At 39.2% G+C, this 27,986-nt stretch overlaps 2 protein-coding genes across 6 annotated transcripts in view; one reads left to right on the top strand and one right to left on the bottom strand.

Moving 5' to 3' along the window:
• LOC128738567 (uncharacterized) overlaps positions 1–27,986 on the bottom strand; it is a 146,247-nt gene that overhangs the window by 7,415 nt on the left and 110,846 nt on the right. The window contains exons 1-4 of one of the 4 annotated variants that reach the window (XM_053833807.1): positions 10,893–10,965; positions 10,460–10,638; positions 9,270–10,087; positions 8,907–9,212 (exon numbers count right to left, since the gene is read on the bottom strand). In XM_053833807.1, coding sequence (XP_053689782.1) covers positions 8,907–9,212; positions 9,270–9,867 — 904 coding nt within the window. In that variant the 5' untranslated portion in view covers positions 9,868–10,087; positions 10,460–10,638; positions 10,893–10,965. Of the gene's footprint in view, positions 1–8,906; positions 9,213–9,269; positions 10,088–10,459; positions 10,872–10,892; positions 10,998–27,986 lie in introns of those variants that run through there. The other 3 variants (XM_053833809.1, XM_053833810.1, XM_053833808.1) reach the window with 3 other exon arrangements.
• The window catches only part of LOC128738566 (low-density lipoprotein receptor-related protein 6), a 118,401-nt gene continuing 109,809 nt past the window's right edge, over positions 19,395–27,986 (top strand). Inside the window, exons 1-2 of one of the 2 annotated variants that reach the window (XM_053833804.1) lie at positions 19,395–19,886; positions 26,237–27,192. In XM_053833804.1, coding sequence (XP_053689779.1) covers positions 27,045–27,192 — 148 coding nt within the window. In that variant the 5' untranslated portion in view covers positions 19,395–19,886; positions 26,237–27,044. Of the gene's footprint in view, positions 20,106–26,236; positions 27,193–27,986 lie in introns of both variants that reach the window. The other variant, XM_053833806.1, reaches the window with a different exon arrangement.

Below are 27,986 nucleotides of genomic sequence, written 5' to 3'. Positions count from 1 at the left end.
GGTCATACGAAGTACCTACTTCCGACACAGGCTCCCTTGTCGATACACCTGGAGATCACCACAACGGACGGACTTGAAAATCGATCACGTTTTGATTGATGGAAAGCACATCTCGGATACCATCGACGTTAGAATGTATCGTGACACAAACATCGATTCTGACCCACTAGCTTGTGATGGTTAATGTGATGGTGCGCCAAAGACTTTCCGTTGTTACCAGCATTCGGTACCGCCGCACACTGGTGAGGCGGAAGGTGCCATTGGGTCCGCTGAGAGGAGTCGACGTAACGACTGATTCAACGAGGAATGCCAGAGAGTGTTAGACGAGAAGAATGCAGTGCAGGCGTCGATGCTGCAGCAGAAATGAAGATAGTACACCAACTTTTTGCCCTTTGCAGGTCTGCGAAACATTTGGCGCACAAACCAGATCACTCTACATACGAAAACACGAATTTTGAACTCAAACGTTAAATCCGTACTGTTGTATGCCAGCAAAACGTGGTGCGTCTCGGCGAAGACAACGCAAAAACTGCAGATATTTATCAACCGGTGTCTACGATATATCATTCGTGCTTGTTGGCCTGACAACTGGATATCCAATAATAAGAAACTTCACCGTCGATGTCATCAATGGCCGATAGCAACAGAAATTTATGAACGTAGGTGGAAGTGGATCGGTCAGGTCAGACCTTGAGGAAAGGAGTGAACGAGATCTGCAGAGAATACCTCGACTGGAATCCGCAAGGACAGCCTAGAAGAGGCAGAACCAAATGCTCATTGTGACGCAGCTTAGCTAACGGCATCTAGGATGTAGACGAGAACCTGTCCTGGTGACAAGTAAAAGCGATGGCGGGTAACCGTCAACAGTGGAAATCTGCTGGACTGGCGGACATGGACACATAAGTAAATAAGTGCTCTAACATTATATACCCCTCCCCCCCCCCCCCTACATTTCACATACTTCAATAGGTTATGGACCCAGAGCATGAGTACTAAAGTACTAACAATAATTGAAATTCGAAATATGAAAGCTTGTCAAAAGTTTTGAAAACAATTTCCTATTGAAATTTATTTGCCAGAAAGTACTATTTTCCAGAATACTATTGTCCAGAGTGTACTAATCCCCAGAATACTGTTCTCCAGAAACAACCATAGTCCCGTAAACAACAGCCGCGAAATACTTGTTAAACCATTTTTATTTGGTGTGCTTACACGCCTCGTTAGTTAGTAAATTTGAGTAATAATAGTATAGTTACAACTGGAATATTAACTGAATATAAAAGAGGAATTGTGTTTTAAATAACAATGTATGAAGTAACATCAACCTATAGGTTGGAAGGACGATGTCATTAACTATTATTTAAAAAATATTATTTGAAATTTTCATCTCTATTAATTGTTAATCTTCTTCACAGTATTCATGCGGACCAATTCCGGAGAATTTGGTTGGGGAATCAAACGGGTAAATATGTCTGTTTTTTAAATTTTTATTATATGAATAAAATTTTGTATGTAAAATGTTTTAGATCAATATGAATTATTTAAAAAAAATCCTCCGAATTCTTGCGAACCAACGAAAAGTTACAATAAAGATCGCCTGAATTTTCTACCACAAGCCGTGATCAGATATGCTAAAAGCAGATTGCGGTAAAATATCCAGACGAACTCGTCTGCTGTCAAGGACGACTTACTTATTGTTTCTTCATGAAACAAGAAACAATCTGAGAGATAATACGAAAGAGCTTTAAAATATTTCTTCTATTTTGTTAAAAATAATAGAACATGTCTACTGATGTGTTATTCGGTCTTTGATAATGAGAGCAGTACAATATTTCCATTGTGGCATTCCTTGTTCTACTGTTTCTGTGAACAATAGAGCATTTGAATCGTTTGTTTGAGAAACCCCACAAACGCCATTTTTATTAAAATTGACTTTTTAACAGTTTTCGAATCCTTGAGGATATCTACACCTTCCCTCAAAATTCCAGACAAAGTTAGTTTCACGAAGCCCTTTTAATTGGGGTTGCAAATATCCGTTTGTTTGAGAAACCCCAAATATCCATGTTTCCGATAATCACCTAGATCGGCGCTGCGTTAAGTACAAAATTATCATTCAATATTTACGTGCAATGTTGTAAGCAGTTTTTGCAACACAATTCAATCGTATAAAAGTGTCTTCGGAATCGAAAAATTATGAGTTGGACACAGTCAAAAAGAAGAAACATAGTGTTCGGCGGACTACAGAATACAAGGCGAAAGTTATTAAAAGTAAAAGAACGGCGTATGAAATCAAAAAGAAAAGAATGTTTTAGGTGAAAAAGTGAGAGCTGATTGCAAATGCAGATAAGCTTGGATTACTTGGTCGACAAGATAAACGTAAATAAACCATTCTTGTAATCTAGATACAGTAAAAACTGTAGCAAACTCGTTCCGGAAATCGACAGACTAAACTATCCATGCGTTTCTCACAAAAGCAGTAACCCACTAATTACTATATAGGCTGTGAACCATTTCGCGAAATTTTTAACTTTTTGGTTAAAATTTGACAGTTCGATGGTTATTTCTCCTTGAGTGGTTAAAATCAGTTCAGAATGTGAACCATTTCATATTTGACGGATTGATAGTTTTTTTGCTCAATGAGAGCATATAAGGTGAGGATGAAAATATTGTTTTTTCTGTCCGAGTTAAAATCGGAGGAATTTTTGATGTTCATTTGCTTTTATTTGATAGATAAAATTCATCTCATTTCAACCCGGGTTGTTTGAACAAATTTATAATGCGATAAACATCCATATCAATGTAAATAAAATCTAACGAAAAATCAGTGAAACTTGTCGAAGCTCTCTTCCTCACCTGTGCATATCTCATTGGCTCTCAAAACTTGGTTAAAACTAACCATGCTCCCGAGCAGGGTTATTTTCGGAAAACCATCGAACTGTCAAATTTTAACCAAAAAGTTAAAAATTTCGCGAAATGGTTCACAGCCATAATGTTAATAATAGCACAATATATAAATAAAAGGTTTAATCTTCTATTTATCTTTTTTGTTAGCTCGTTGCTTTTCCTAACGGGAGTAATCCGTCGAGCACTCCCGATCTCCATTTCCTTTTGGTATAACGTAATTTGAGAACAGACCCTTATTCTCAGATTCTGCTCCATAATCATAATACGGTTGTTATCCAAGATTTAAAATGCTTATTTTCTGGTTATAACATCTTTAACTAAAATTAGAAAAGTATCAAGCTATTCTATGCGATGTAAATTCGTGTTACTCTGGTCCATTTATGCAATTCAAAACCCGCCGTTATTCCATTTACCTTTTATTTTTCAATAGGTAAATGCAAACCATGATAAAAATTTCGATTAAAAAAGTACAAAACTTTTTTTAAAACTTATAGTATTCTACATTAAAATTTTTAATAAATAATATTTAGCGCCCCTCCCTTCTTCTTCATGGAAAGGTCACAAGTTTGAATAAAAATGGCCTAAAACTACTAAAGTGCACTGTCAATTTCTCGTTTGTTTGAGAAACTCCAAATATCCATTAACTTTAAAGCCTTGTAATTTTAGCTAGAATCATTATTTTAATCAAAAGATAAGTCTACATAATGTATTTTAGATACTATCATAGAACCTCATACCAAAAAATATAAGGATTGGTTCAAAATTTTGAGAAAATCAGTTTTTTGTTGTTTTCCAACAATAGTGTCGAGTGGACTTGTGGGGTTTCTCAAACAAATGATTCATTTATATTGTAGCGCGAGGTATACATAAAAGTTTGGTGAGCTTTCGAGATATCAGTTTATCAAAAGTACTTGAAGATGGAAGATCGTTTTTATGGGTTTGAGGAGATTTCTTCTCTAAATGACGATACTTGTAAAGTGGTGAACATCAATAAAAGTGGTCTAAAACTGCTACACGAAGGCTACATTTAGCACAAAGACAAACAGGTACGCAGATAAACTTTTAAAATCAAAACGATTTTTTAAATTAATACAGTTCACTAATGCAAATTTATTATAATGTTGTCTGAATTCCTAGATTGAAGAAAAATGCTATTGGCAGTGTGCACTTCGTCGAGCACAAGACGCAAGCTCGAAATGTACAGGAAGATCTCGGACAGAAATCATCAACGGAAAACAAAGAATGATAGCGTGCACAGAACATAACCACATGCCCGGAGAAGGTACGATACAGAGTTGCCCTCAAAAGAAAAGTTTTGGAAGGAAGTGAGAAACCCGAAAAATTAACCCCGCTTGTGCACAGCGCAGTTTCCAGTCAAGGTAAAAATTTTAAGCTTTATTTAAAATTATCTCATAAAACTGGTGAAATAACAATTAGTCAACAATTGGATAGTTACCTTGAAACTTTTAACATTGGCCAAGGCATCCAATAAATCCAATAAATAAATCAAGTATAATTAACAGCTGTTTAATAACGATGGCACGTACCACAGTTATTTTTTTAATTATGGGAGAATAAACCTTGAATAGAAGTCTCTCAGCAATTACATTTGAAACTTTTACGTTTTGCAAGAATATTAATTGTTGCGTCTCGTATTATAATATCAAACGTGAGAAACGTTTCTCAATACCTAACGAGATGGGAAATGTTGTATTTTCCATAAATGTTAAAAACCAATTGAATTGGAATGATTCCATTACATTTGAACAAAATTATTGTATTTAACTCAAAGTCATTCAATGTTGAACTCGCGCCAAAACAATTTCGGCAAGTATTCACGATACATGGCTCCGTGGGCAGAACGCAAATTTCTCCCTTTTGTGAATATGCTTCTTCCTGACAAAAGCGAATCAACGAATAAAAAACTTTAAAACTTTCGCAAGTGATAACGATATCACCGTAAACCCCTTGATCGTATTGACCGATTTTGAAGCTGCCGAAATTAAAGCAATTTGAAGAGTGTTCCCTGATGCCGCGCAATATGGATGCTACTTCCATTTAATAAAGAACTGGTGGAAACGGATCCAGAAGCTAGGTTTAAATGGACAATACGCTAAAAGCGTAAAAATGCAAATGGCATTCAAACAAGCCCAAGCCTTGGCCTTTTGGGAACCGAAAGGCTTAGCCATTATCCAGTCCACAGCACCAGAAACCATGACAGCCTTCTTTGAATACATAAGTAAAAGTTATGTATTAAGTAAGCGCGGCGTTCAACCCAGATTTACCCCGGAATTGTGGTCAGTGAGAGAAAATACGATAAACGACGTCCCGAGAACCTCAAACGCTATTGAAGGTTTTCATAACAAGTTCAACAGCCTTCTAAAGGGTACCAGCGACCTAAAATTCTACGCTGTGATACGGCAATTTATGGAGGAGGAGCAGTCAACGTCATTGGCGTAGCTACGTTACTTGCAAGGAGATGCTGCAATTAGACGACAGGAAAAAAATCATCTAAAAAACATTTTAACAACAGCAGATGGCGATAATATGCCTTTGGAGGAGCAAATTTTAGCCATAGCTCTGATACTCCAAATAGTAAAATTAGAAAATTTATATAAATATACTAGAAGTAAATATATGTTAAGAAAAAAAATTAATGTAAATATTTAAATTCAATAAATTTATATATCTTAAGATAAAAAATTTCTGGCATACAGTACATTCTGGAGTTTGGTTTCCTAGACAATGATTCATTCTAGGGAATAAGCTTCCTCATTTTATTTTCTGGTGTTTGGTTTTCTAGAGAAAGTCGGACAACCGCCATAAGCTACTCAGTTAATAATAATGGCGGTTAAAAGTTTATTAATTAGCAAGCATTCTTTGTACTCGCCAATTTTCTTAGCTTTCCGCTTTTCACTAATTAACCAGAATTAGTATATCAAACGCCCTGAAGCTATTTTAGGATAAAGCCGTCACGTCATATGCACGAATATTCCATCTACCTTGTTTCCATACAAGACTTCAGTGTCGAATAAATTATTTCAGTGTTTCAAAATGGTCGGTTGTAAGGACAATGGTTGCCCTTTTTGTTACGGACACATTTTACGTTCAGGACATCAAGTTTTTTCCCTGTATGAACTCATCACTGTTCACACGAGGAGAACATCAAGTTAGTCTAGGATCAATGTTAAACGATATAATCTGTTCTGTTTCTGTTTCTGTTTCTGTTTGCAGCACAAGGTGGGGCAGTTAGAGCCAAGTCTGTCCAGGGCTGAGATAAGGTGGTTGTGATAATGTTAAAAGAATCCGTGCGGATTACGCTAGCTCCATAATGTATTGGTGATTATGGATTAATGGGCGGAAGAAGAGTGACAGAACTTGGCTTGATATAACTGTGTGCTTGGTCAATATAGCATAAGATGGCTTGTACTTATCTTGTTTTCTCCTTCCTTTGTTTGTTTCCTCATCTTGTTCGTAGTCAATCTTGATTAAACCTGAAGCAGGCTCCACGCCGGCCGTCCTCTCCATCGTTGTCACCAGTGTGGTCATCTGTGGCTGGTCTCTTGCCTCCCCTCACAGCAACATTATTGTTGCCGTGAGAAGAAGCGATAGAGATCAGGCAGAAAAGAAAAGAAAAGAAAAGAAAAGAGGAATTTTTTAGTCAACATGTTAATTGCAATTTTCAAGTTAGTAATATCACGAGAATTCTATGTCTGTCCATCACCTATGCTACTACCGACTAACTACTCGCTAGGCTGGACGCTACTCATCTCCCAAATACCCATGTCATCACGATTGACCCAGCGCTGTTCCACAACCTATGCTCATTAAAAGCCACAGCCGCCTCTTTATCTACCATCTTTGCAGTATTGTAGCTGATGGCGTAAATTTTCGAATATTTTGTGCGGAATATTATTCAAGAGCAATATTATCGCTCAGAACTATCGAAAAACTACTTGAACTTCCGAAAAATAGAGCAGATGCGATATAATGGGGACTGGTACTCGCTCGTATTATTCCCGGTGGCATTAATTGCATATTTGTAGCGGTAGTCAACCGATTTGTCGGTATGCTCTTCAGACCGTGGTCAATTGAAATGATTCTGTAACTAAGAAGGGATGAGGTGGATCAAAAAGAACTTCACTTGGAGATATGTATATAGGCCGTGTTAGGTCTTAAGTGCAAGCTGTCACTAAAGCAAGACTTAATAAGATGTTAACGACGTTGATAATTCTGTGAGGATGGTATTGAATCGAAAAATAAATCCTCATACCACGGCCATATATTATGTACTATGACCCCATTTTAGGAAGTGGAAATGATTGAGGACAGCCCTTCGCTATCGCTTGAATCAGCCAGAGAATCGAATACCTGTTTTTACTTGAAGAAGTTTTAACTCTAAAAAGATTTAGTTAGAAATGGAATTTCAGTTGAAGTCTGCCCGCATTGGGCAATGGACAGAACAAGATATATATCGAGGCTATAAATCTTTTCGAGTAATCCACTAAGTCCGACCGCGACGACAGCCGCAAGAATGGAGAGGAGCAGGCCGCCGGTGAGTTGCCACCGTTCGACTTGATGGACTCTCCGACAGAGGCTCATCAGCATTAGGAAGGCCCTTGGGAGACAAACAGCGTCATACATGATCATTTTATGTTGTTAGTTGAATACCGTTAACGCGGTTAGTCACAAGACATGCAAATCATTCTAATAAAGGAGGGAAATAAGAAAAAAAAATTATAATTACATCCAAAACAATACAATAGAGGTGACAGTAACAGCAACGATAGCAATATTAGTAATAATAGTAATAGCATAGGAAACTGATACAGGAAACACAGCTACTGACTATAACTTCCTGCCCATTAATAATTGTAATTTGGCAGCATAGGTATAAGAAGAATTTCCGACTCATCATAGAACACTCAAACATATATTCATTCGTACCTATACACCCATGCACACTCATACATGCATACACATGTATACATGTACGTGTGTGTATATTTTTCAGTGCTGTGCTGTCCATAATCGCATAACAGCCACAAATTCTATGGCAATCTCATAGAAAATGTCTCGATTACGCAAATAAAGACATCACATCATTTTTGAACACTCGTTCGTTCTAACTAGCGATACATTTTAAATTTTCATGAGTAAGTCAAAATCTCATGAATGGTGGGTAGGATTTGGTTTCAGTTTTCTAGAGAAATTTCTGTGCATACCAGCAATTCATCTAGGGAACCGAGTAAGCCCTCCCGGTGCTTCGGCCCAAACGGATTGAATTTAAAATCAAATCCGTTCGATTTCGCTCCATTCCGCTTTACGAGACACATGCTACACATAAAGCTAAATTATGCAATACTACATACTACACATATATCCAACTTAAACTATAAACATTCTACATGCGGAACTAAGAATTTTTAGGTCGTTTGGCCGAAGTACGCGTCAAACCACCTACCCATGGGAGGGAGGATCAATGTTAAACGATATAATCGAATATAAAAGGTCATAGAGGTGTAGTTTAACACATTTACAAAATTATTTATGAACAGAATATCAATTTAGTCTAGGTTCAATCGAAACAAATAATCTCTGATATGTTGGACGAGTAAGCTCTGTCACTTTTTTCTAAAAACGATTTATAAAGTTTATAAACTTACCGCGAAACGCATGGAAAGCAAAAGCATGCTTATCATGAGACTGGTTGATTTGCTAATTATTGACAGTGTTTGTTAGTTATGCTTATTTCAACAGTGATTTGACAAATTCCCCTTAAATTCTCTACATCAATCAATGCATAGAAAAATTTCTAATCGATTAATGCGAATATTTGCAATATAAGCATGCAAAACGGAACCACTTTTCGTTACATGTTCGTTTCTCGTACTTCGAAAGTCACCCCAATATAGAAAACAAAAACGTAGTTCTACGTTAAAAACCCTCGACATACCAACAGGCCAACCGAGACCTTTTTCAATCCAGCACAATTCACTCACCTGTCTCATTGATAAAATTGCACACCTTAAACCCGGTGGCAATGCTGTGACTAGTGGAAGCGACTCCCGAAAGAGCGGAAATATGAGGCATTGTGCCGAATGTAACGACATGCGCCGTAAGGCTGAGCCAGGCCGTCCGAGCTTCGGAGTCACAAAACGGATTCAATGATTCCTGATGGGCACTTTTGTCCCGTAGCACATCGATCGATCGACCAGTGGCATAAATACCGGAACCCACACTAGCCGCAATGAACGGAATAGCCATTCCGCCGGACAGGAAAATCGCTCCGGTAGCACCAGCAATTCCTAGAAATAGTTTAAAATTATTTATCGATACATTTGAAAGCTTCAACAGTAACTAACCTATAATTCCAGTGGCAATATCTAAAGCCTTAAAATAATAATTTTTCCATGCAGGGGTCTTTCCTATATCGTACACCACATTCTTCAGATTGGTGGGCACCAGTTTGCCCTCCTTCGGGTACATCATTTCCGCCGAGGGATACTTATTATTTTTCAAAAAATCCTCAAAATTCTGATACACCCGACCGATGGAGTCGATAAACTTCGGCTCCGTGTCGGTGGATTGCTGAAAGTGATACCGGAAGAGCGGAACTTCGTACAACTTTCCGTCCATAAACAGCTCAATCGGTAGAATCGTCAGCCGGCAGGTCACATTCGGATGGATGCCGTTGTACATTTGCTGCACCAGCCGATCGATCGTTTTACGTGATTCCTCATCGTAGAAGCACAGCTGTTCCATGTACTTCAGCTGCAGATCCTCGTCGGTCCACTCGTTCGGGTCCCGCATGGTAAGACTAAGTGCATAGCCGAGCGTGTTTTGCAAACTGGTACCCTGCAACAGTTGGGGCTCATCGCCCCGACACGCACCACCGCGATTCAGGAATTTCTTCATGCTTTCCTGAGCCCGATCAATCCACTCTTCGCGTGATACTTCCATTTCGTTTGGGTTTATTTATTTTTTGGTAGGGATTTTACAATTGTTTGCTCTTATATAAGTACTTCAAAATCAGTGACTGATAACCGATGGTGTTCTCATTCAAAATGCCACTCATGAAATACAACACGTGGGGCGGCTTTGGAATAGTGGGTTGGGAAGGTGGGCGGCTCAGAAGCACCTACAACAACAGAAGTCATATCCGTATTTAGAAATCAAAAAGCTGCAACGATAAAATAAACTTATGTTATTTATGGTTGGTGCTACAAACTTGTAAGTTCCCTTATCCGGAAATCAAAGTTACTTTCGTCAATAAATCAAGTACACTATAATTGCTTTCTCACTTTCCCAGTGACACAATGTTCCAAACTTTTCACCATTCTACGAAAAAAAAATCGATACAACTTAATCAATGTTGAACAATTCATTCATGGCATGACCTTGGCACTGTTGTTTGTAAAGCCAGTCGAAAGTTTTTAGGAACAAAGAATAATTGAAGCCTACAAGAGCTCCGCTATAGGTAGATAGCAGCTTACATGACTGAATCACGACAGTATTATGTTACGTAAAACGTAAAGACGACCAACATACTCACGGTTTTAAACTGCTTAAGCGATAATCCTGGAATTAATCCTGTTTGTACCATGTCACAGCAAACTGAAATCTGTTTTTAGCATCGAGAAAAACAAAATGCAACCGAGCTCACACCCGTTGAAATGCGTATTAACTCTATCGGAATCACCAGTGGAAAACAATGCAAGGGGGGTCTGTTGGCTGTTAAAAAACACTTATAAATAGCTGAAAAATTTTCTTCACGGTTGCAGTTGCATCTCAGCTTGATACATCGAACCACAAACCCTAACAAATGCCTACGGAGGACTGTGGGGAACCAAAAGCTTTTGTATTGTTATCGCAGGCACTTTGCTTTGGTTGCAGAGCAACTTTCTACACTCTCAAACTCTCTCCCTTGCCTTTGCAAATCTAATGTTGTAGTTTCAAAATGCTTGAATAATAAGTTTTTTGCTTACTGTTAATATCTTCACTTGTTGAAATTTTAAAGATTGCTTTAAGTAAATCACTGATATTACTTGTTATAAAATACTGTTTCTTCAACAAAGAAAATCAGTCCAACATAAACAATGATCCGTATCCGTGTGTTGTTCTCCCACTGCTCTCTGTTTTGATTTTTCCGTCATTATGAACAGAGTTGCCAGCCTGCAATCTTATTTCAAAAATTTATAATTCGCTTACCGATTCGAATCGAACGAATCGATTCAGCATATTCAGTAAAGGAATGTACAGAACAAGAAAACGTGCGATGTACCGTGGACCCCCGTTCGTTTGACCGTTTTTAATCTGAACACTTTTTAATTTGAACCCCGTTGGTTTGCACGACGTGCAAATTAAAAATGGTTCAAATGTCATTCTCAATATGACATCATTTGCTTATGCAGACAATGCACATAAACACGATTTGTTTGTACAGATCTAGCGTGTTTATTCTGTTTTACAATGCGTTTTCCCAACGATAATGGTAGAAATCTGTTCGGAGAATGAAATATTCGCTGCTTGCAACTGTCAACTGAATCAAACCACCAAAACAATAATAAAGAACAGGGCAGCCAGTTCACACAAGCTCCAGCATATTTAGGGTTACCAGTTGTTCAAATTAAAAGCTAACCCCGTTAGTTTGCATGAGGAATCGTTCAAACGAACGGGGGTCCACTGTATTGTCAACTGCAATTGCAAGAAAAATTGTCCAATCAATAAGTGCGCAACCGCTCATAAAAGTGCTATTTTAGCTTAAATCGTTTCGGTTTCTTCGGCGCACTTATTGCTGGGAAAATAACGAAAAAGTACGCCGAAGATACCGAAACGATTTAATGCAAAATAGCACTTTTATGAGCAATATCACACTTTGGATGGTACAATTTTCCTTGCAATTGACAATAGAGTAACCACAGACTAAAGGCCCAAACAGAATGCAGCGTTAACGTATCCGTCAGCGTCAATTTGACAGTAAACCCGTGGGAAAACTGTCAGAATAACGCTGACGGACGCGTTGACGCAGCATTCTGTTTGGCCCTTAACAGACGTAACACTGAAGCCGCATTCCATCGCCAATAAAAACGATTATTTCAAATTTTCACTTAAGCCAAGATTCAAACAACAGTCGCTGCGCGAGAACGCCGCACGCCTGCGCTGGCACTGTTGTCAGATAATACACAAGTAAATTTATAGCATTGCTAAATTTATAGCGACCTACTGTGTGTAGCGCGAAGACAACACCAGGTGATGCTATTGTTTTTTCCAAGTTTTAGGGATGTCATTGAAACGATGTGTTGTTAGAAAATTTGTTCGAAGTGTTACGTCTGTTAGTCTGTGGGGTAAGCAACGTATTTTGGACCCCCTCAGCAGCTGTACATAATTTGGACACTTAGAGCAAAATCAAATGCAAGTGCCCAAATTATGTTCCGCTGCTGATGGGGTCCAAAATAGGTTGGTTACCCTATATCCAGTTTTTTTCGCGCTATAATGGTGGACGCTATAAATTGTGTTCGTAAAATGCGAACAATCTTTTTGACAACTCTGCATACATCAAATCTGACACTCTTCTCTTGCAACACTACCGTGCTCTTTCTTTCGTTTACGCCAAAGAAAAGCAAAAAATTTTTGCTTTGCCGTTTTGTTTACATTTGCGACATTCGCCCTTTTGTTAATTCTATCTAGAATTGTGCGAAATGTAAACAAAACTATTGCTCTCCTTCTTCCGCGTAAACGAAAGAAAGAGCAACACTGCCGTACAGGAGAAGAGTGCCCAGTTTAGATGGATGCAGAGTTGTCAAAACCTGGACCTCGACCTAGCCGACGACATTGTCTTGCTCGCACAACGCCGAAACGTTATGCAGAGCAAATTAGACGACATCTCCGAGAGCTCCCAGGCAGCAGGTCTCACAGTCAATGTAGCGAAAGCTAAGTCTATGGATATAGCCACACGGATCTGGAAGGCCAGGGGTGCCTTTGCAGGTCTGCGAAACATTTGGCGCTCAAACGTTAAATCCGTACTGCTGTATGCCTGCGAAACGTGGTGCGTCTCAGCGGAGACAACGCAAAAACTGCAGGTATTCATTAACCGGTGCCTGCGATACATTATTCGTGCCTGGTGGCCTGATAATTGGATATCCAATGAGGAACTCCATCGTCGTTGTCATCAACGGCCGATAGTCACAGAAATTCGTGAACGTAGGTGGAAGTGGATCGGACACACCTTGAGAAAAGGAGCGAACGACGTCTGCAGAGAAGCACTCGACTGGAATCCACAAGGACAGCGTAGAAGAGGCAGACCACCCAGAGGCTCATGGCGACGGAGCTTAGCCAACGACATCCGGGCTGTAGACGATAACCTGTCCTGGCGACCAGGGATGGTTCGATCACTTTGACTCAATTTTGATTCATTTGACAGTACCGTTTCAGCCGAGCCAAATATGACAATATTATATATGGGACATTTGTAGAACTAGTTCTAATCTACAATTTTTCTGAACAAAGTTTTGCTGTATCGTTTGTAGTTACGGTGCTGAAACGCTACTAACTCTCAGTGATTAAATGAACGTCACTAACAAGATACTAGCTTTGTAGCGCCGTAACTACAAAAGATACAGCAAAACTTTGTTCAGCAAAATTATAGGTAATAACCTGTTCTACAAATGTCCCATACATAACTTTGTCATATTTGGCCCCATTAAGACGGTACTGTCAAATGAATCAAAATTTAGTTAAAGTGATCGAATCAACCCTACTGGCGACAAGTAAAAGCCATGGCGGGTAACCGTCAGCAGTGGAGATCTCTGATTTGATCCCTTCCCAAGGAACATTTTTGTTGTACAGTGGACCCCCGTTCGTTTGAACGATTCCTCATACAAACTAACGGGGTTGGTTTTTAATTTGAACAACTGGTAACCCTAAATATGCTGGAACTTGTGTGAACTGGCTGCCCTGTTCTTTGTTATTGTTTTGGTGGTTTGATTCAGTTGGCAGTTGAAAGCAGCGAGTATTTCATTCTCCGATTGGATTTCTACACTAATCGTTGGGAAAACGCAATGTGAAACAGATTAAACACGCTAGATCAGTACAAACAAACGTGTTTATGTGCATTGTCTGCATAAGCAAATGATGTCATATTGAGAATGACATTTGAACCATTTTTAATTTGCACGTCGTGCAAACCAACGGGGTTCGAATTAAAAAGTGTTCAGATTAAAAACGGTCAAACGAACGGGGGTCCACGGTATAATGGCTTATCAAGCACTTGTTCCGCAGGTATCAGCTGTACAATAGTTGAATAAGCTATTATACAACAAAAATGTTTGTTGGGATTGTTCTGCCGGACCGGCGGACATGGACACATAAGTATTGTCTCGCCACCACTAAATCGAAGTTCGCGAGTCAGACTCGCGACGCGAACTTGACTCCCGACTTAACTGTCAATGCTTTTGACACATGTGTTATTTGTTTTCGATGACGGAAAATTCAAATGTTTAAAAGTAATTTTGTTTTCAAATTATTATTTTTTTTACAATCCGCGTTTATATAACCAATAATGTCCAATATTATTATTCAAAATGTACGCCGACAACATGCCAGTGTCAATACAGTGTATCATGCGTTATATGGTTATTATTTTCTAGGAATTTCTAAGAAACAGCTCGCCATCATCTACGGCAAATGCTTGTCCACGATTTGTTCCTGGTTTTCCAAATACGAAAGAAACGGATTGTTTCATCGCAAGTAACGCGAACAAATTTACAAAAAATTTACTATTGACATGCGCAGCTGGCTGATTCAATTATACATGAAAGAACATATGTTGTTCCTTGATGAAGCAAAGCTCTGATTCCAGCTAAAATTTCACACCTCTATTAGTGTATCTTCAATTTGTGCCATATTGCATGAGTGAAACAAATGATTGCATTTGAAACAAATAAATACTTTTTTGAGTCGAATCAGTTTATGACACATTTCTAATTTCCTCTATATTATTCGAGAACGCATAATCTTGACTAACGTCATTCGCGTATTTTTCCGAATTCTTTCATTTTTCGTCGCATGATTATTTGGTATTTTGTGTTTAATTTTTCGTTTTTTTGTTTTGCTAAGTGTACTCCGTCAATTCTTCCGCTGTTATTGATATCTTCTTGTCGTTTTTTGTTTGTTTTAATGTAATTATAGTCACTTGGATCATTCGTGGTTTCTGTGGAACTGGAATTTGAACCCGAGTCCTCGACGTGAGAGATGTGAATGCTAACCACTAGCACTACATCGTGTTGGCCTCTCGTTTTTTTGTTATCTCTTAATGTTTGTTGGTCGTATTTCCTTATTTTTAACATTAGGTATTCTATCATCGTCTTCTTGTCTCTTTTCAGTGGATTGTTTGTCATTTTTTTATTGCTTTTTGTGGCGTTTTTGGTCTGAAGGCATCGTCATTAGTAACTTTTTTGGCATAACCTGTCACTGTTTTACTGACTTTGACCTGTTTCTCTAATACTTTTAACCAAAGGCTACATTTATTTACAGTCTTTTCGTCGTTTTGTATGGGTTTTTTTGGCAATTTGGGCGCTGTTTTGTGACGTTTTTAACGACGAGCAGGCATTTCACTACCTGTTCGTCGATTATTTGCTGTCGTTTCGTCGTTCTTTCATCGTCTTTTCGCTACCTTGCATTGTCTGTTCGTCATATTACCGTTGCTTTTTCGGAACCATTTATCCGACTTTTTGAAATCTCCTGATTGCCGTTTCTCCGTATTCGTCCTCTCATTGTCATTTCTCTGTTATATTTTTATCGTCTTTGCATGTTTTTTTGCCATTTTTCTATCGTATTTTCGTTTTATGACATTTTGCCGCCTTTTCTTCGTTTTCATTGTTATCTTTTTATCATCTTTCGTCCTGTTTGTTGCCAAGACAACAAAATTGTTGTATTTTTCTTGTCTTTTCGTTATTCTCTCGGCGTTTTTTTAATTTCGTATATTCACCATCTTTTTGTAGCCGTTTTTGTATGTTTTATTGACTGTTTAACAGTTTTCGAATGTCTCTTCATCGTCTTTTCATCGTATTTTTGCCATCACAGTTCCATTGACTTCTATTCACATTTTCGTCAACATTCCGGTTTTTCGTTGTCTTTTCTATTTATTTTAGGCATCTTTTCATCGCTTTCTGAAAGTCCAAGAGTTTTTATTTGTCGCGTAAAAAGAGCATATTACGCGACAATTCGGTAAAATATTTTATGTTGCCAAACGTTACTAAAGATCCGTAAACATCGATATACACCATCGACATTTTTACCGAACGTTCGGCTGTTGAGATTTCGGCAAAATTTTGCCGAACTCGGTGCTATTTTTTGAGTGTGCGGTCGTGTCTTGTACACAGAACACAGCCTCTCTGATTTTTTAAAGTGGTTTTAACAGAGAGAGTCATTCACCAATAAGAATTTGGTTTTGTAAAACTTTGCACGACCTGTCCGCCAAATTTGACTATCACACTTAATAAAAAGCACCGAATTCGGTAAAATTTTACCGAAATCTAAACAGCTGAACGTTCGGTAAAAATTTCGATGGCGCCAATTGACGTTTACAGATCATTAATAATGTTTGGTGCAATAAAAAAATTTACCGAACGTTCTGCTGTTTAGATTTCGGTAAAATTTTACCGAACCGATTAAGTGTGTACCAAATACGACATTGTTTTGTTCGTTATATGGCATCAATGTAAAAATTACTGCGAAAACGCACAAGTTCAGTTAAGTGTGACAACGATTATTAAGCCCCAAACACAATGCATACGGATTTTACTACGTTGCGGCAATTTGACAGTTTTTCCATGGGTTTTCTGTCAAAATTCCGCAACGTAGTAAAATCCGTATGCATTGTGTTTGGGGCTTTACTTTTTCACCGGGGCGACTAAAGAAACTGACTAAAGAAAAGACACTGGAGCTCAGTCACTCACGGCCTCCTGTCATCATTAAACCTGATTTGCTCAACGATGATTGTTGTGCGTGACTCTGTTCAAAGTTGCTAGGAAAAGTTCGAACAATATTTTTTCGAGTTCAACATTTAGGCGATTTTATGAAATGTACGATACAAATTTGATTGCCTGGTGTTTTCGTTAGGCAGCACGGATCGATTTCGTGGTGATACAATGATATTTGTTGCCGTTTGCTTGCAATCATTAATTTCTGCCGCGTTCATCGACTGATACTCCGCAAGTTTTCGAGCAAAAGATTCAGAAGGTTTCATCGAGATTCATGCGCACTTGGTTACGACGAAACGAAAATGAGTTACTTGTCAATTCTTTAGTCAGTTTCTTTAATTTGCACGAGAGTGTGTGCGTTCAGGTTCAGAATGAATGAAACGCCGCAATTGTAAAGAAACTGACTAAAGAAAAGACACTGGAGCTCAGTCACTCACGGCCTCCTGTCATCATTAAACCTGATTTGCTCAACGATGATTGTTGTGCGTGACTCTGTTCAAAGTTGCTAGGAAAAGTTCGAACAATATTTTTTCGAGTTCAACATTTAGGCGATTTTATGAAATGTACGATACAAATTTGATTGCCTGGTGTTTTCGTTAGGCAGCACGGATCGATTTCGTGGTGATACAATGATATTTGTTGCCGTTTGCTTGCAATCATTAATTTCTGCCGCGTTCATCGACTGATACTCCGCAAGTTTTCGAGCAAAAGATTCAGAAGGTTTCATCGAGATTCATGCGCACTTGGTTACGACGAAACGAAAATGAGTTACTTGTCAATTCTTTAGTCAGTTTCTTTAGGGGCGACAGTCAGCATGATGCATGAATCCATTCAAAAACACACACAATTGCGTAAAGAAACTGACTAAAGAATTGACAAGTAACTCATTTTCGTTTCGTCGTAACCAAGTGCGCATGAATCTCGATGAAACCTTCTGAATCTTTTGCTCGAAAACTTGCGGAGTATCAGTCGATGAACGCGGCAGAAATTAATGATTGCAAGCAAACGGCAACAAATATCATTGTATCACCACGAAATCGATCCGTGCTGCCTAACGAAAACACCAGGCAATCAAATTTGTATCGTACATTTCATAAAATCGCCTAAATGTTGAACTCGAAAAAATATTGTTCGAACTTTTCCTAGCAACTTTGAACAGAGTCACGCACAACAATCATCGTTGAGCAAATCAGGTTTAATGATGACAGGAGGCCGTGAGTGACTGAGCTCCAGTGTCTTTTCTTTAGTCAGTTTCTTTACAATTGCGGCGTTTCATTCATTCTGAACCTGAACGCACACACTCTCGTGCAAATTAAAGAAACTGACTAAAGAATTGACAAGTAACTCATTTTCGTTTCGTCGTAACCAAGTGCGCATGAATCTCGATGAAACCTTCTGAATCTTTTGCTCGAAAACTTGCGGAGTATCAGTCGATGAACGCGGCAGAAATTAATGATTGCAAGCAAACGGCAACAAATATCATTGTATCACCACGAAATCGATCCGTGCTGCCTAACGAAAACACCAGGCAATCAAATTTGTATCGTACATTTCATAAAATCGCCTAAATGTTGAACTCGAAAAAATATTGTTCGAACTTTTCCTAGCAACTTTGAACAGAGTCACGCACAACAATCATCGTTGAGCAAATCAGGTTTAATGATGACAGGAGGCCGTGAGTGACTGAGCTCCAGTGTCTTTTCTTTAGTCAGTTTCTTTAGTGCAAATGAATGACAAAATGCCGCAGCATAAACAGTAAAGAAACTGACTAAAGAATTGACAAGTAACTCATTTTCGTTTCGTCGTAACCAAGTGCGCATGAATCTCGATGAAACCTTCTGAATCTTTTGCTCGAAAACTTGCGGAGTATCAGTCGATGAACGCGGCAGAAATTAATGATTGCAAGCAAACGGCAACAAATATCATTGTATCACCACGAAATCGATCCGTGCTGCCTAACGAAAACACCAGGCAATCAAATTTGTATCGTACATTTCATAAAATCGCCTAAATGTTGAACTCGAAAAAATATTGTTCGAACTTTTCCTAGCAACTTTGAACAGAGTCACGCACAACAATCATCGTTGAGCAAATCAGGTTTAATGATGACAGGAGGCCGTGAGTGACTGAGCTCCAGTGTCTTTTCTTTAGTCAGTTTCTTTAATAAACAGCGCTCGTAAACGCAAGGCGCTTGTACACGTACGGAACGGTACCTGCCTGTAAACAAACGTGTACTACCACTACCGTTGTTCGATGTGTGTTTTCGAACGAAAGCGGTGATGTTCACGAGAACGAGAGAAAACTTCCAACACTGAGAGAAAAACAACCGGCGGAGAGTATTGGTTGAGTGTGTTGTTTGGTTGATCACCGCAGTTGGGTAGTTGGGTTGGGTGTTGGGCCAGCCAGCCAGAGGGCTAAGTTGGATTTGAGCAGTGCTGTTGTTTGCACGCGTATTTGCTGTTGCTCCGCGCGTAATTTAAGTGACTTTCCTCCTGCTGTGGTGTTATTCCGCGGTGTAAGATTTTGTGTTTGTGTCGCAGTGGGTGTTTATGAAGAGAGAGTGCGTATTTGTTTTAACTATTAAACTATACACAGCTTGTTATATTACAGCTGTGTGAAAAGCTAAGCGGATAGAATAAAAATAACTTCGAGTTCGAGCGAGTAAGCTGCTTACGGCGATGCGTACTTAAGCCGATAGTGACACTCTTGCGGTGGTGTTTGTGAAACGTTCGAACGGACCGAGAATCGAATCGAATGAGCCGAAATCTGTGCGGCTGGCTGTCGTGGCGGTGTGTATAACAACGGCGCCTTTCCTTCTTTGGCCGCTCCACCTCGTTGCTGCTGCTGCTGGTTAGTGCTGACACAAGAAGAAACCGTACATGTGTGATGTGATGGCAGCCAGTTTGTATAGTTTTGTACTGGAAGAAAATATTGAAATCGTCAAGAAGTGACATATTTTTCACTGGAATAACTTTCCTGAAAATGTTCTGCAGTTTGTAGGTAATTAAGTGATACGTAGTTTGTTATTTTGACCGCTTGTTGTTGAGGAATTTTGCCGTTTGATAGTGTGTGATATTTTATTGAGCTTTATTTTCGTGGAAAAGAACCTGCGGTGCACAGTGGGATATTGCAAGTCGTTTCCTGGTATGGAATCAAACTTTCAAAAGAAGAACTTGAATAGGACTGGCCGGTGTCTCATGATTCGTTTTTACTAAAATGGTATGGCCTCTTTACTGTTTTCATTTTTTTTATTGGAACAAAATTTTCTTGTAAAATATTCGGCATCAACAGCAATTTTCTTTTCGTAAAAATTCTGCCTTTCTAAATTACAGGCTTTCTTTAGGAGTCTGCTGTTGTCCCGTAAATAGATAAATAGCCTCATTTCCTAATGTAATTCTATTTCCTGCGCTACGGACTCCGATGTCGGTAATAATGGCTTCCTTGCTTTCAGTGTCAAGACTCAGGAGCCCAGTATTCATGGGTGAATCTAGGGAAATTTACCCTCTCTCCCTAGAACCACCGGTACAATTTTTTTGCATCGCTTTAGTAAGATTCCATGCATTAAATTGCATCTTATATGCTATGGTGGACATATTTGTGTGCACTGAATCGAGTCAGTGCAGCAGAAATTCATTCGTTTTGCTCTTCGGAAACTTCCGTGGAATAACCCTTTTCAGTTGCCAAGATACGAACAACGTTGTAGGCTCATCGACGTAGACCCCCTTCATATTCGCCGTGATGTGAATAGAGCAATAATTATCTCCGATTTATTGACCTCGCGAGTGGATTCCCCGTATATATTGGAAAACCTTGATATTCACGTCTGGAGTCGTACATTGCGCAATAGCCACTTTCTACACGTGCCGAATCGACGGACTGACTACAGCAGCTTCAGCACGATTACCGTTCTACAACGTCACTTTAACCTTTTTTCCTCCAGCTTCGAATTTGACGTCAGCCGCAACGTACTGAAAAATCGTTTTTGAATGCGTAAATGGTGACATTGGAACCAGTTAAAAATACTTTAAAAATAGAAACTGTGAAGTTTAATTCCACCCGCCATATTCACCAGACCTGGTAGAACCATTCGGTTTGCCTCACTGAAATGCGGTTCACGTCTAGGAAAGGTAATATCAAATTTAATTTGAAATTCGATTTGGACTTCATTCTAAGCAACAATTTGATTTCTATAGTAATCTTGTTGGGATTTTTATGACCAATGCGTCCTTGGTTTCGAAGCACGGTTCATTTGCTGCCAGTGCTAGTCCCTAGCGATAGAATGAATACTTTGGATAATAGGTTGTTTTATTAATTCATATTTCCATTCAAAAAGGCTTGATTTTCAATTTAGATTTTTTCGGGATTTGTTGTCCAACATTGCAGGACCGTTCGAGCAACTTTTATAGATTAAAAGCTAACAAACACCCAGCCATCAATGCTATCAATCATTCTTTTCTTATCTTATCTCACACTGACGCAGCCAATACTTCAAGGCATCCTGGAAAATGATGATTGCTTGAATCGATCATTTTTCTTGTCAACGGCCTGCGCACTATATACCGCAGAGAGAATTCCAAAGAATCAAGTGGAATTAGAAATGATACTTAATTCCATTTAACTCATTGAACTCAAAGGGAAGGAAGAAAGTGTGGACCTCCCGTGCCAAACGCTTCCCTTGAAGATATTGATTGATATACAGATCACATTATACAGTAAGCAGTCGTCCTCTCAATCCTCTTGTAACCAGTAATGAAGATTGGATGGAGAAAAAATACAACTTCAACCGAATATTTCGTGTATTTGAGCCTAGACGTGATTCCTGGGAAGATGGTGGTCCCGATATTCGTCCAGGCTCGACGGTTTTCTATACAGATGGTTCAAAAATGGACAATCAAGTGGGAGCAGGAGTCACTGGCCCAGGAATAGACATGTCAATTTCTATGGGCAGATGGCCAACTGTATTCCAAGCTGAAATACAAGCAATTCTAGAATGTACGACTGTATGCTTGCGCAGGAACTATAAACATTCAAATATATGCATCATGTCCGACAGCCAAGCAGCTCTAAACGCTCTAAAGTCGGCGACATGCACATCAAAACTTGTCTGGGAATGTATTCAATCACTCCAAAAATTGTCTCGTCGTAACCAAGTCAACTTGTACTGGGTCCCAGGTCACTGTAGAATTGATGGAAATGAGAGAGCTGATGCACTAGCAAGACTCGGATCATCTCATCAATTTGTAGGACCTGAGCCCTTCTGTTGCTTATCTGCTTCTGCTTTAAAAATGGAGCTAAAAGCATGGGAATGTACGAAAGTGGAATCAAATTGGAATAACACTTTCAATGCTAGGCAGTCGAAACGTTTCATCTCTCCAAACGTTTCAATTACTCGCAAAATACTGGAGCTTTCGAAGAAAGATCTAAGCATTTATACTGGTCTTATAACAGGACATTGTCCGAGCCGCTATCATCTGAAGCTAATGGGAAAACTTCATGATGATATATGTCGCTTCTGCGGCATAGAAAAAGAAGAGTCGGAACACCTGTTATGCCGATGTCCGGCAATTCTCAATAAAAGATTAAGGTTCTTCGAAAGAGGGCTGTTAGAACCCTCTGATATTTGGAGAACAACTCCCAGCGCAGTAGTGCACTTCATCCGAAGTGCATCACCGGGCTGGACAAATGCTATTAGTCAAACAATGACAATCACTTCTGATAGTGGTGCGTCATCTTGACAACATAGCTATAATAAAACGGGGAATATATCACAATAGATCAAACAAATGGTCGCAGTGATAAAAATACCCAACATGGAAAAAAAAGCAGTCGTTGGGAGTATCTTTGCTAATAAAGGCGAAAAAGGGGACATAAACGACTAAAATTTTTGAAAAATTCATTATTTTTTTGTTTCAGATTTTGATTCTATAGTCTTTTCCGCTTATTTTGATACTAATTTTATGATAATCCGACGACGGGAAGTGGCCGAAAAACGATCATACGCATAAGCGTTCCAGTGCGGCGTGGAACAACCCCGACGGAATAAAATACCGCTCCTGAAAAACCATGATTTTTAAACTTTATGTACCTTTTTCTCAGAAACTACACAACGTATTGGAATAAACTTTTTTCTGTTTTGTTGGTAGTAGCTTGGCAATGACTTTTATAACTTTTCAGCTTCGTAAACAAAACACAGCTTGAGTAAAACGAAAAAGAACAAAAATAGATGCCTGAAAAAATAAAATTTTGTCTTCTTTTTCTTTTTTCTCTTGCTGTGTTTAGTTTACGAAACTGAAAAGTTATAAAAGTCTTTGCCAAGCTACTACCAACAAAACAAAAAAAAAGTTCGTTCCAATACGTTGTGTAGTTTCTGAGAAAAAGGTTTATGAAGTTTGAAAATCGTAGTATTCAGGAGCGGTATTTTATTCTGTCCGGGTTCTTCCATGCCGCACTGGAACGCTTATGTGTATGATCGTTTTTGGGCCACTTCCCGAGGTCGGATCATTACAAAATTAATATTAAAATAAGCTAAAAAGACTGCAGAAACAAAATTTAAAATAAAAAAAATAATGACATTTTCAAAAGTTTTAGTCGTTTATGTCCCCTTAAGTGATACTCCGGACCCTTGGAGATGAACTTATGGTTTTTAGACCAAAAGCCAGGCTGCAATAGGCCAAGGTTATAGCGCCTTATTTCGCTCTCTGAAAATAGACTAAACTCAACTACCAAAATTAAAATCATTCAAAAAATAGTGTGTTCAGACAAAATTAGTCCTAGTTACATAAAACTTTTCTATAAGAAATAGCCTTTTCCTTTCCTTTTTTTGGGTTATCTAACTGGTCGCTTGATAGCGTATAAAACTCTGCTCTGGGCCCTTTTGTGATGTCAAAAAAGCGTCAGGGAGAAATCAAACATCAGTTCTACCTGACGAGACAGGCAATGTCGCCCACTAAAACACAGAGGTAGAGTCCCAAGCATAGCCGTCACGCCATGCCCGCAGGCGGAGGCGTTCCGGCCCCGCGCGAACTACACGAACTGAATATAAGATCTCTCTGCCACAGGCCGATGATGATGACGATGATAAGAAGAAAAATGATTGATCGAATTTGTAAATGTGCTTTGGATTTTTTGTACTACTTGAGTTGTAAAATGAAGTATAGTGAAGAAGTGGAGGATTCGTCTACCCCGCCTAACACCGGTCCTCAACCGTGCGTCCGCTATCAATTTTTCAACAAGTTATCAACTTATCAGGGCAAATTTAATCTTTCACCCCCCCAGCCTTTATGAACTGTCCCAAGATACAAAGTAAATTGAGAGCAGCACAAGCTGGACGTTCGTGGTAGTCGACAGAAGCTTTAAAATATAGATACGCACCCGTATTCCAACCCCCGAGACCTAAGAGCTAGTGCAGTAATGCTGTGGGCTTAAACGTCTCTCTAAGACTCGACTCCTCCCCATCGAAAGAAAGCTGCGGGGCCAGTGCAAAAATCCTACTGACTCTATCTAGCAGTTCCGCCCAGCCGAGACTCGTACACACGACACGAATTGACCTAAGCACTTCTATTATCACCCGTAATCATTGTAGAGTGGTCCTCCGGCATCCAACCGGATCTGGCATCCCGCTTACATCCCCTTACTAACCCTAAGCCCCCGACCGACCCAATCAATCCGACTTCTTTCGGAGATATTTGTGACAGCTGTGATAAATAGGGTTGAATCCCAGAAACATTCATCTTTTAATTATCAGAGATCTCCATTCTGGCCTTATTTTTAAAAGGAATAAAAGCACTTTCTGGACAACGCAACAATCACATTTGGTAAATTTTTACCCCGAGTCCCACTTGAAATCACAAAAGTATTTTTCAATATACCCACATTCAGAAGTAAACGTGACCCCTGTTCATTTACTGATTAGTTAAAAAGTCCTACACCACGACAAGGTTCAGTTTTATCGTAGGGATACAACTTTTCTATAAGAAATAGTTAAAACAAAATATATTGAAAATTTGAAAACAATCTCACCAACATCAGCTCTCTTTCTCTTCTCCTTTGTTGCCTTTGATCATCTTCTGCGTTAGAAAATGCTGACCTTTTTACCAATTCGTGAAACGAAACGTCCAAGATTTAAGAGAAAAGCGCATCCAATTTTCTTTCCTTTCGGTTGACCCAACCGAAATTGAAAAAGCAATGCTATCAATCATTATTTTCTGTACTAAAACTAATAAAGCATTTTATTAAAGCATATTAAGCTGTATTAAAGCATTTTATTTTAGTAAGTTTCGAAAAACTCTATCGCGGAAAGTTTTACATAAGAATTTTTTTCTTGAAAATAGCTGAAATATGAATCGAAAAATCTATTTTCAGAGTCTAATTTTCATTTATTTTCTCATTTTTTATTTTAATTCTTTTAAAAATCGGAAAACGATATAAAATTGCTTTTTCTTGTAAATATTGCACGAAAAATCTTACAACTAGTGAAGTTTCAGTAGTTTTGGAAAGATTTATTTTTGAAAATTTAAAGTACTTGGTTTAATAATGATAAGAAATTTCTTCTGTCACTGTACAATTTCAGTTTGAACTCAGCTATGCATGTATTTCGTTACATTGCATATCAAGATATAACCGAAATTAGTTTCAGTTTCGGTCCCAGTCCTAGTTTTAATCATAATCCCACCCACTATTAGTTTCCATAGCAATCCCAGTCTTAGTTTTAGTCCCAGTTCGAATCGTAGTTTCAGTCCTGGTTCCAGCCCTAGTTACAATCCCAGTACTATTTCCAGTTCAAGTTTCAGTTATAGTTTCAGTTCCAGTTTTAATTTCAATCCTAACCCATCAGGTTGTAGTTTCAGTCCCAGTTTCATTTTTTTTCAGTTCCAGTTTCAGACTTAGTCCCCCGTCCTAGTTTCAGTCACAGTCTCAGTTCTAGTTTTAGTACCAGTCTCAGTCTTTTTTTCCAATGATAGTTTCAGTTTCAGTCCAGTTCAATTCCAGTCCTACTATGTACTAGTTTCAGTTCTAGTTCTGGTTTTAGCCCCTTCCCAGCCCCAGCCTCAGTCTTTGCCCCTGTCCCAGTCCCAGTTGGTTTGGATAAAGTTAGCAAACTTTCAAACCAATGTTTTTTTACAGAGTAGCAACTGACTCGAACTATCAGCATTTATGTCAGATAAAATTTCTTAGAATTAAGTATTAAATTGAGATGATTTCAATGGTGACTTAGTGAAAGATTAAAGCCCACTGTGCGTCGTCGCCAGACGACGGGGACCTCTTGTTTTCGATCATTTATTTATTTATTCTAGAGCTCTGCGCTGCTGCTACTAACACTGTCGTTCTCTGTTTCTTCATTCCCATTGTAGATCGCCCTCAACACAGCCAGGTTCCGATAGACGACGGTTCTGAATTTACCAATCCAAATAAGCCAGATCGGTTCGCCAGGCCAGCCGGGCTGTGGATGATGAGCGCTGCGGTGAAAAATCCAGTTACTCTCGTCGTTTCACAAGCAATAACAAAATAAGCAGTGAGTTGAACGAAAAGAGAGAAAACCTCGTAGGTACCTCGCTTGTCCCAGTCGGCGGATCTGTGTGCGTGCTGTGCTTTTCATTTGACGCAGGTTCTGACGAAAAAAAACCCTAAAGTGATCCTCAATCAAGTGTGTACGGTCGTATCTAACATATGTAGATAGAGTTTGGTAGTTTGAGCTTGAGCGCAGCGGAGAATCGCGCTCCCGTCCGGAGCGACTGGCCAACGCAAGTAAAACGTTGACGACGACGACGGTATCACAACACCATAGCTCCGTGTGCCGTGTTTCGAAGAAGAGTGTTTTCATAAATTCGGTCTTGACAAGTGAGTGAGATAGCAGTAGGCTGTGTGCCCGAGCCGTGCCAGTACCAACAACCAAGTGATATTTTCCAGGCTAGGATAATACGGGAAGAAAATAGGAATAAACCTGCTGTGCGGAGTGTCGAAATTTAAGTGCGTTTTGGGAATTTCAACCTTTTTCTAACTAGTAAACTAACGAAGCAAGCAAACGGTTCGTTTCGGGGGTGTTGTTTTCTGGAAGGCCAACTAGCTAGTGTAGTGTGGGGGAAATTCTGATGGTTTGCTGTTCGATGATCGTTCCTCGATCCGCTACAACACTGGTTCAGCAGTGCTGAGAATGACGAGATGGCCTACGGGCCGAATATTTCGCGTCCCTCGCGACAGTCGTTCGTTTTGGGACTTCCGTACGGCTACGGCCGGTCAACCGGCATTGGACGGTGGCTCCTGATAGTGATTCTGCTGTTGACTGGATTACTGACTCGAAATGCTTTAGGTGAGTACAATTAAGCAAAGTTTTTTTTGTGTTCAAAATCCGGTTTCACCCAGCGGAGCAAAATGAGACTATTTATTTCAATGAATCAGATTTTTTTTGTAAATAAACTTTACTGTTCAAAGATTATTTCATGTCGTATGAGCGAACTGCTACTGAATGCCACTCGGCGATAAAACACGACCGACTAGCACTGCCTGCTGCAGAACAGGGGGACGCAATCTTTTATCAGTCGGAGAACCGATGAAACCGATATTGGCGATGCGATAAGAAAGATTGTGTATCGAAGCAGCTGGTGTTACTTCGGTCGACCTAAAATTTGTATAATTCCAAAAAACCAATGACGCCAGCAGTTTTTTTTTCTTGAGGAAAAGAATACAAAGACGAAATAAAAACTCGACAAGAGCAGACTTTCGAAAAATTTCATCCCATTTGAAAGCAAAACAGTTTATTGCTCAATAAATCAAAAAAATAAAACTTCACCGTTAAATTTGTCCAATCTTCCAAGCTCACAGGAAGAAAACATTAGGACGATCAACGATAAACAAGCCAAAAGCAGCAGTCAGTATGTTTACTGCTTCGTTACGTTTCAAGATGCTTGCTTGCTGTTGACTCGCTGCGCTGGTCCGACCCGACGCGTCCGAGGCACCCCGGAGAAGAAGTTGTCATACGTTCGGTGTTGTTTGCTTATGCTGGTCAGGCTTGTTTCGTCCAATTTTCGAGTCACGTTGGTCACATACAAAGCGTGCTGTTTATTTCGATGCTATATACGATGTGCGTAGTACAGCAGAGAGCAG

The sequence above is a fragment of the Sabethes cyaneus genome, chromosome 2 (genome assembly GCF_943734655.1).
Source record: "Sabethes cyaneus chromosome 2, idSabCyanKW18_F2, whole genome shotgun sequence".
NCBI lineage: Eukaryota > Metazoa > Arthropoda > Insecta > Diptera > Culicidae > Sabethes > Sabethes cyaneus.
This window is presented reverse-complemented; position numbering and strand designations above follow the sequence as displayed.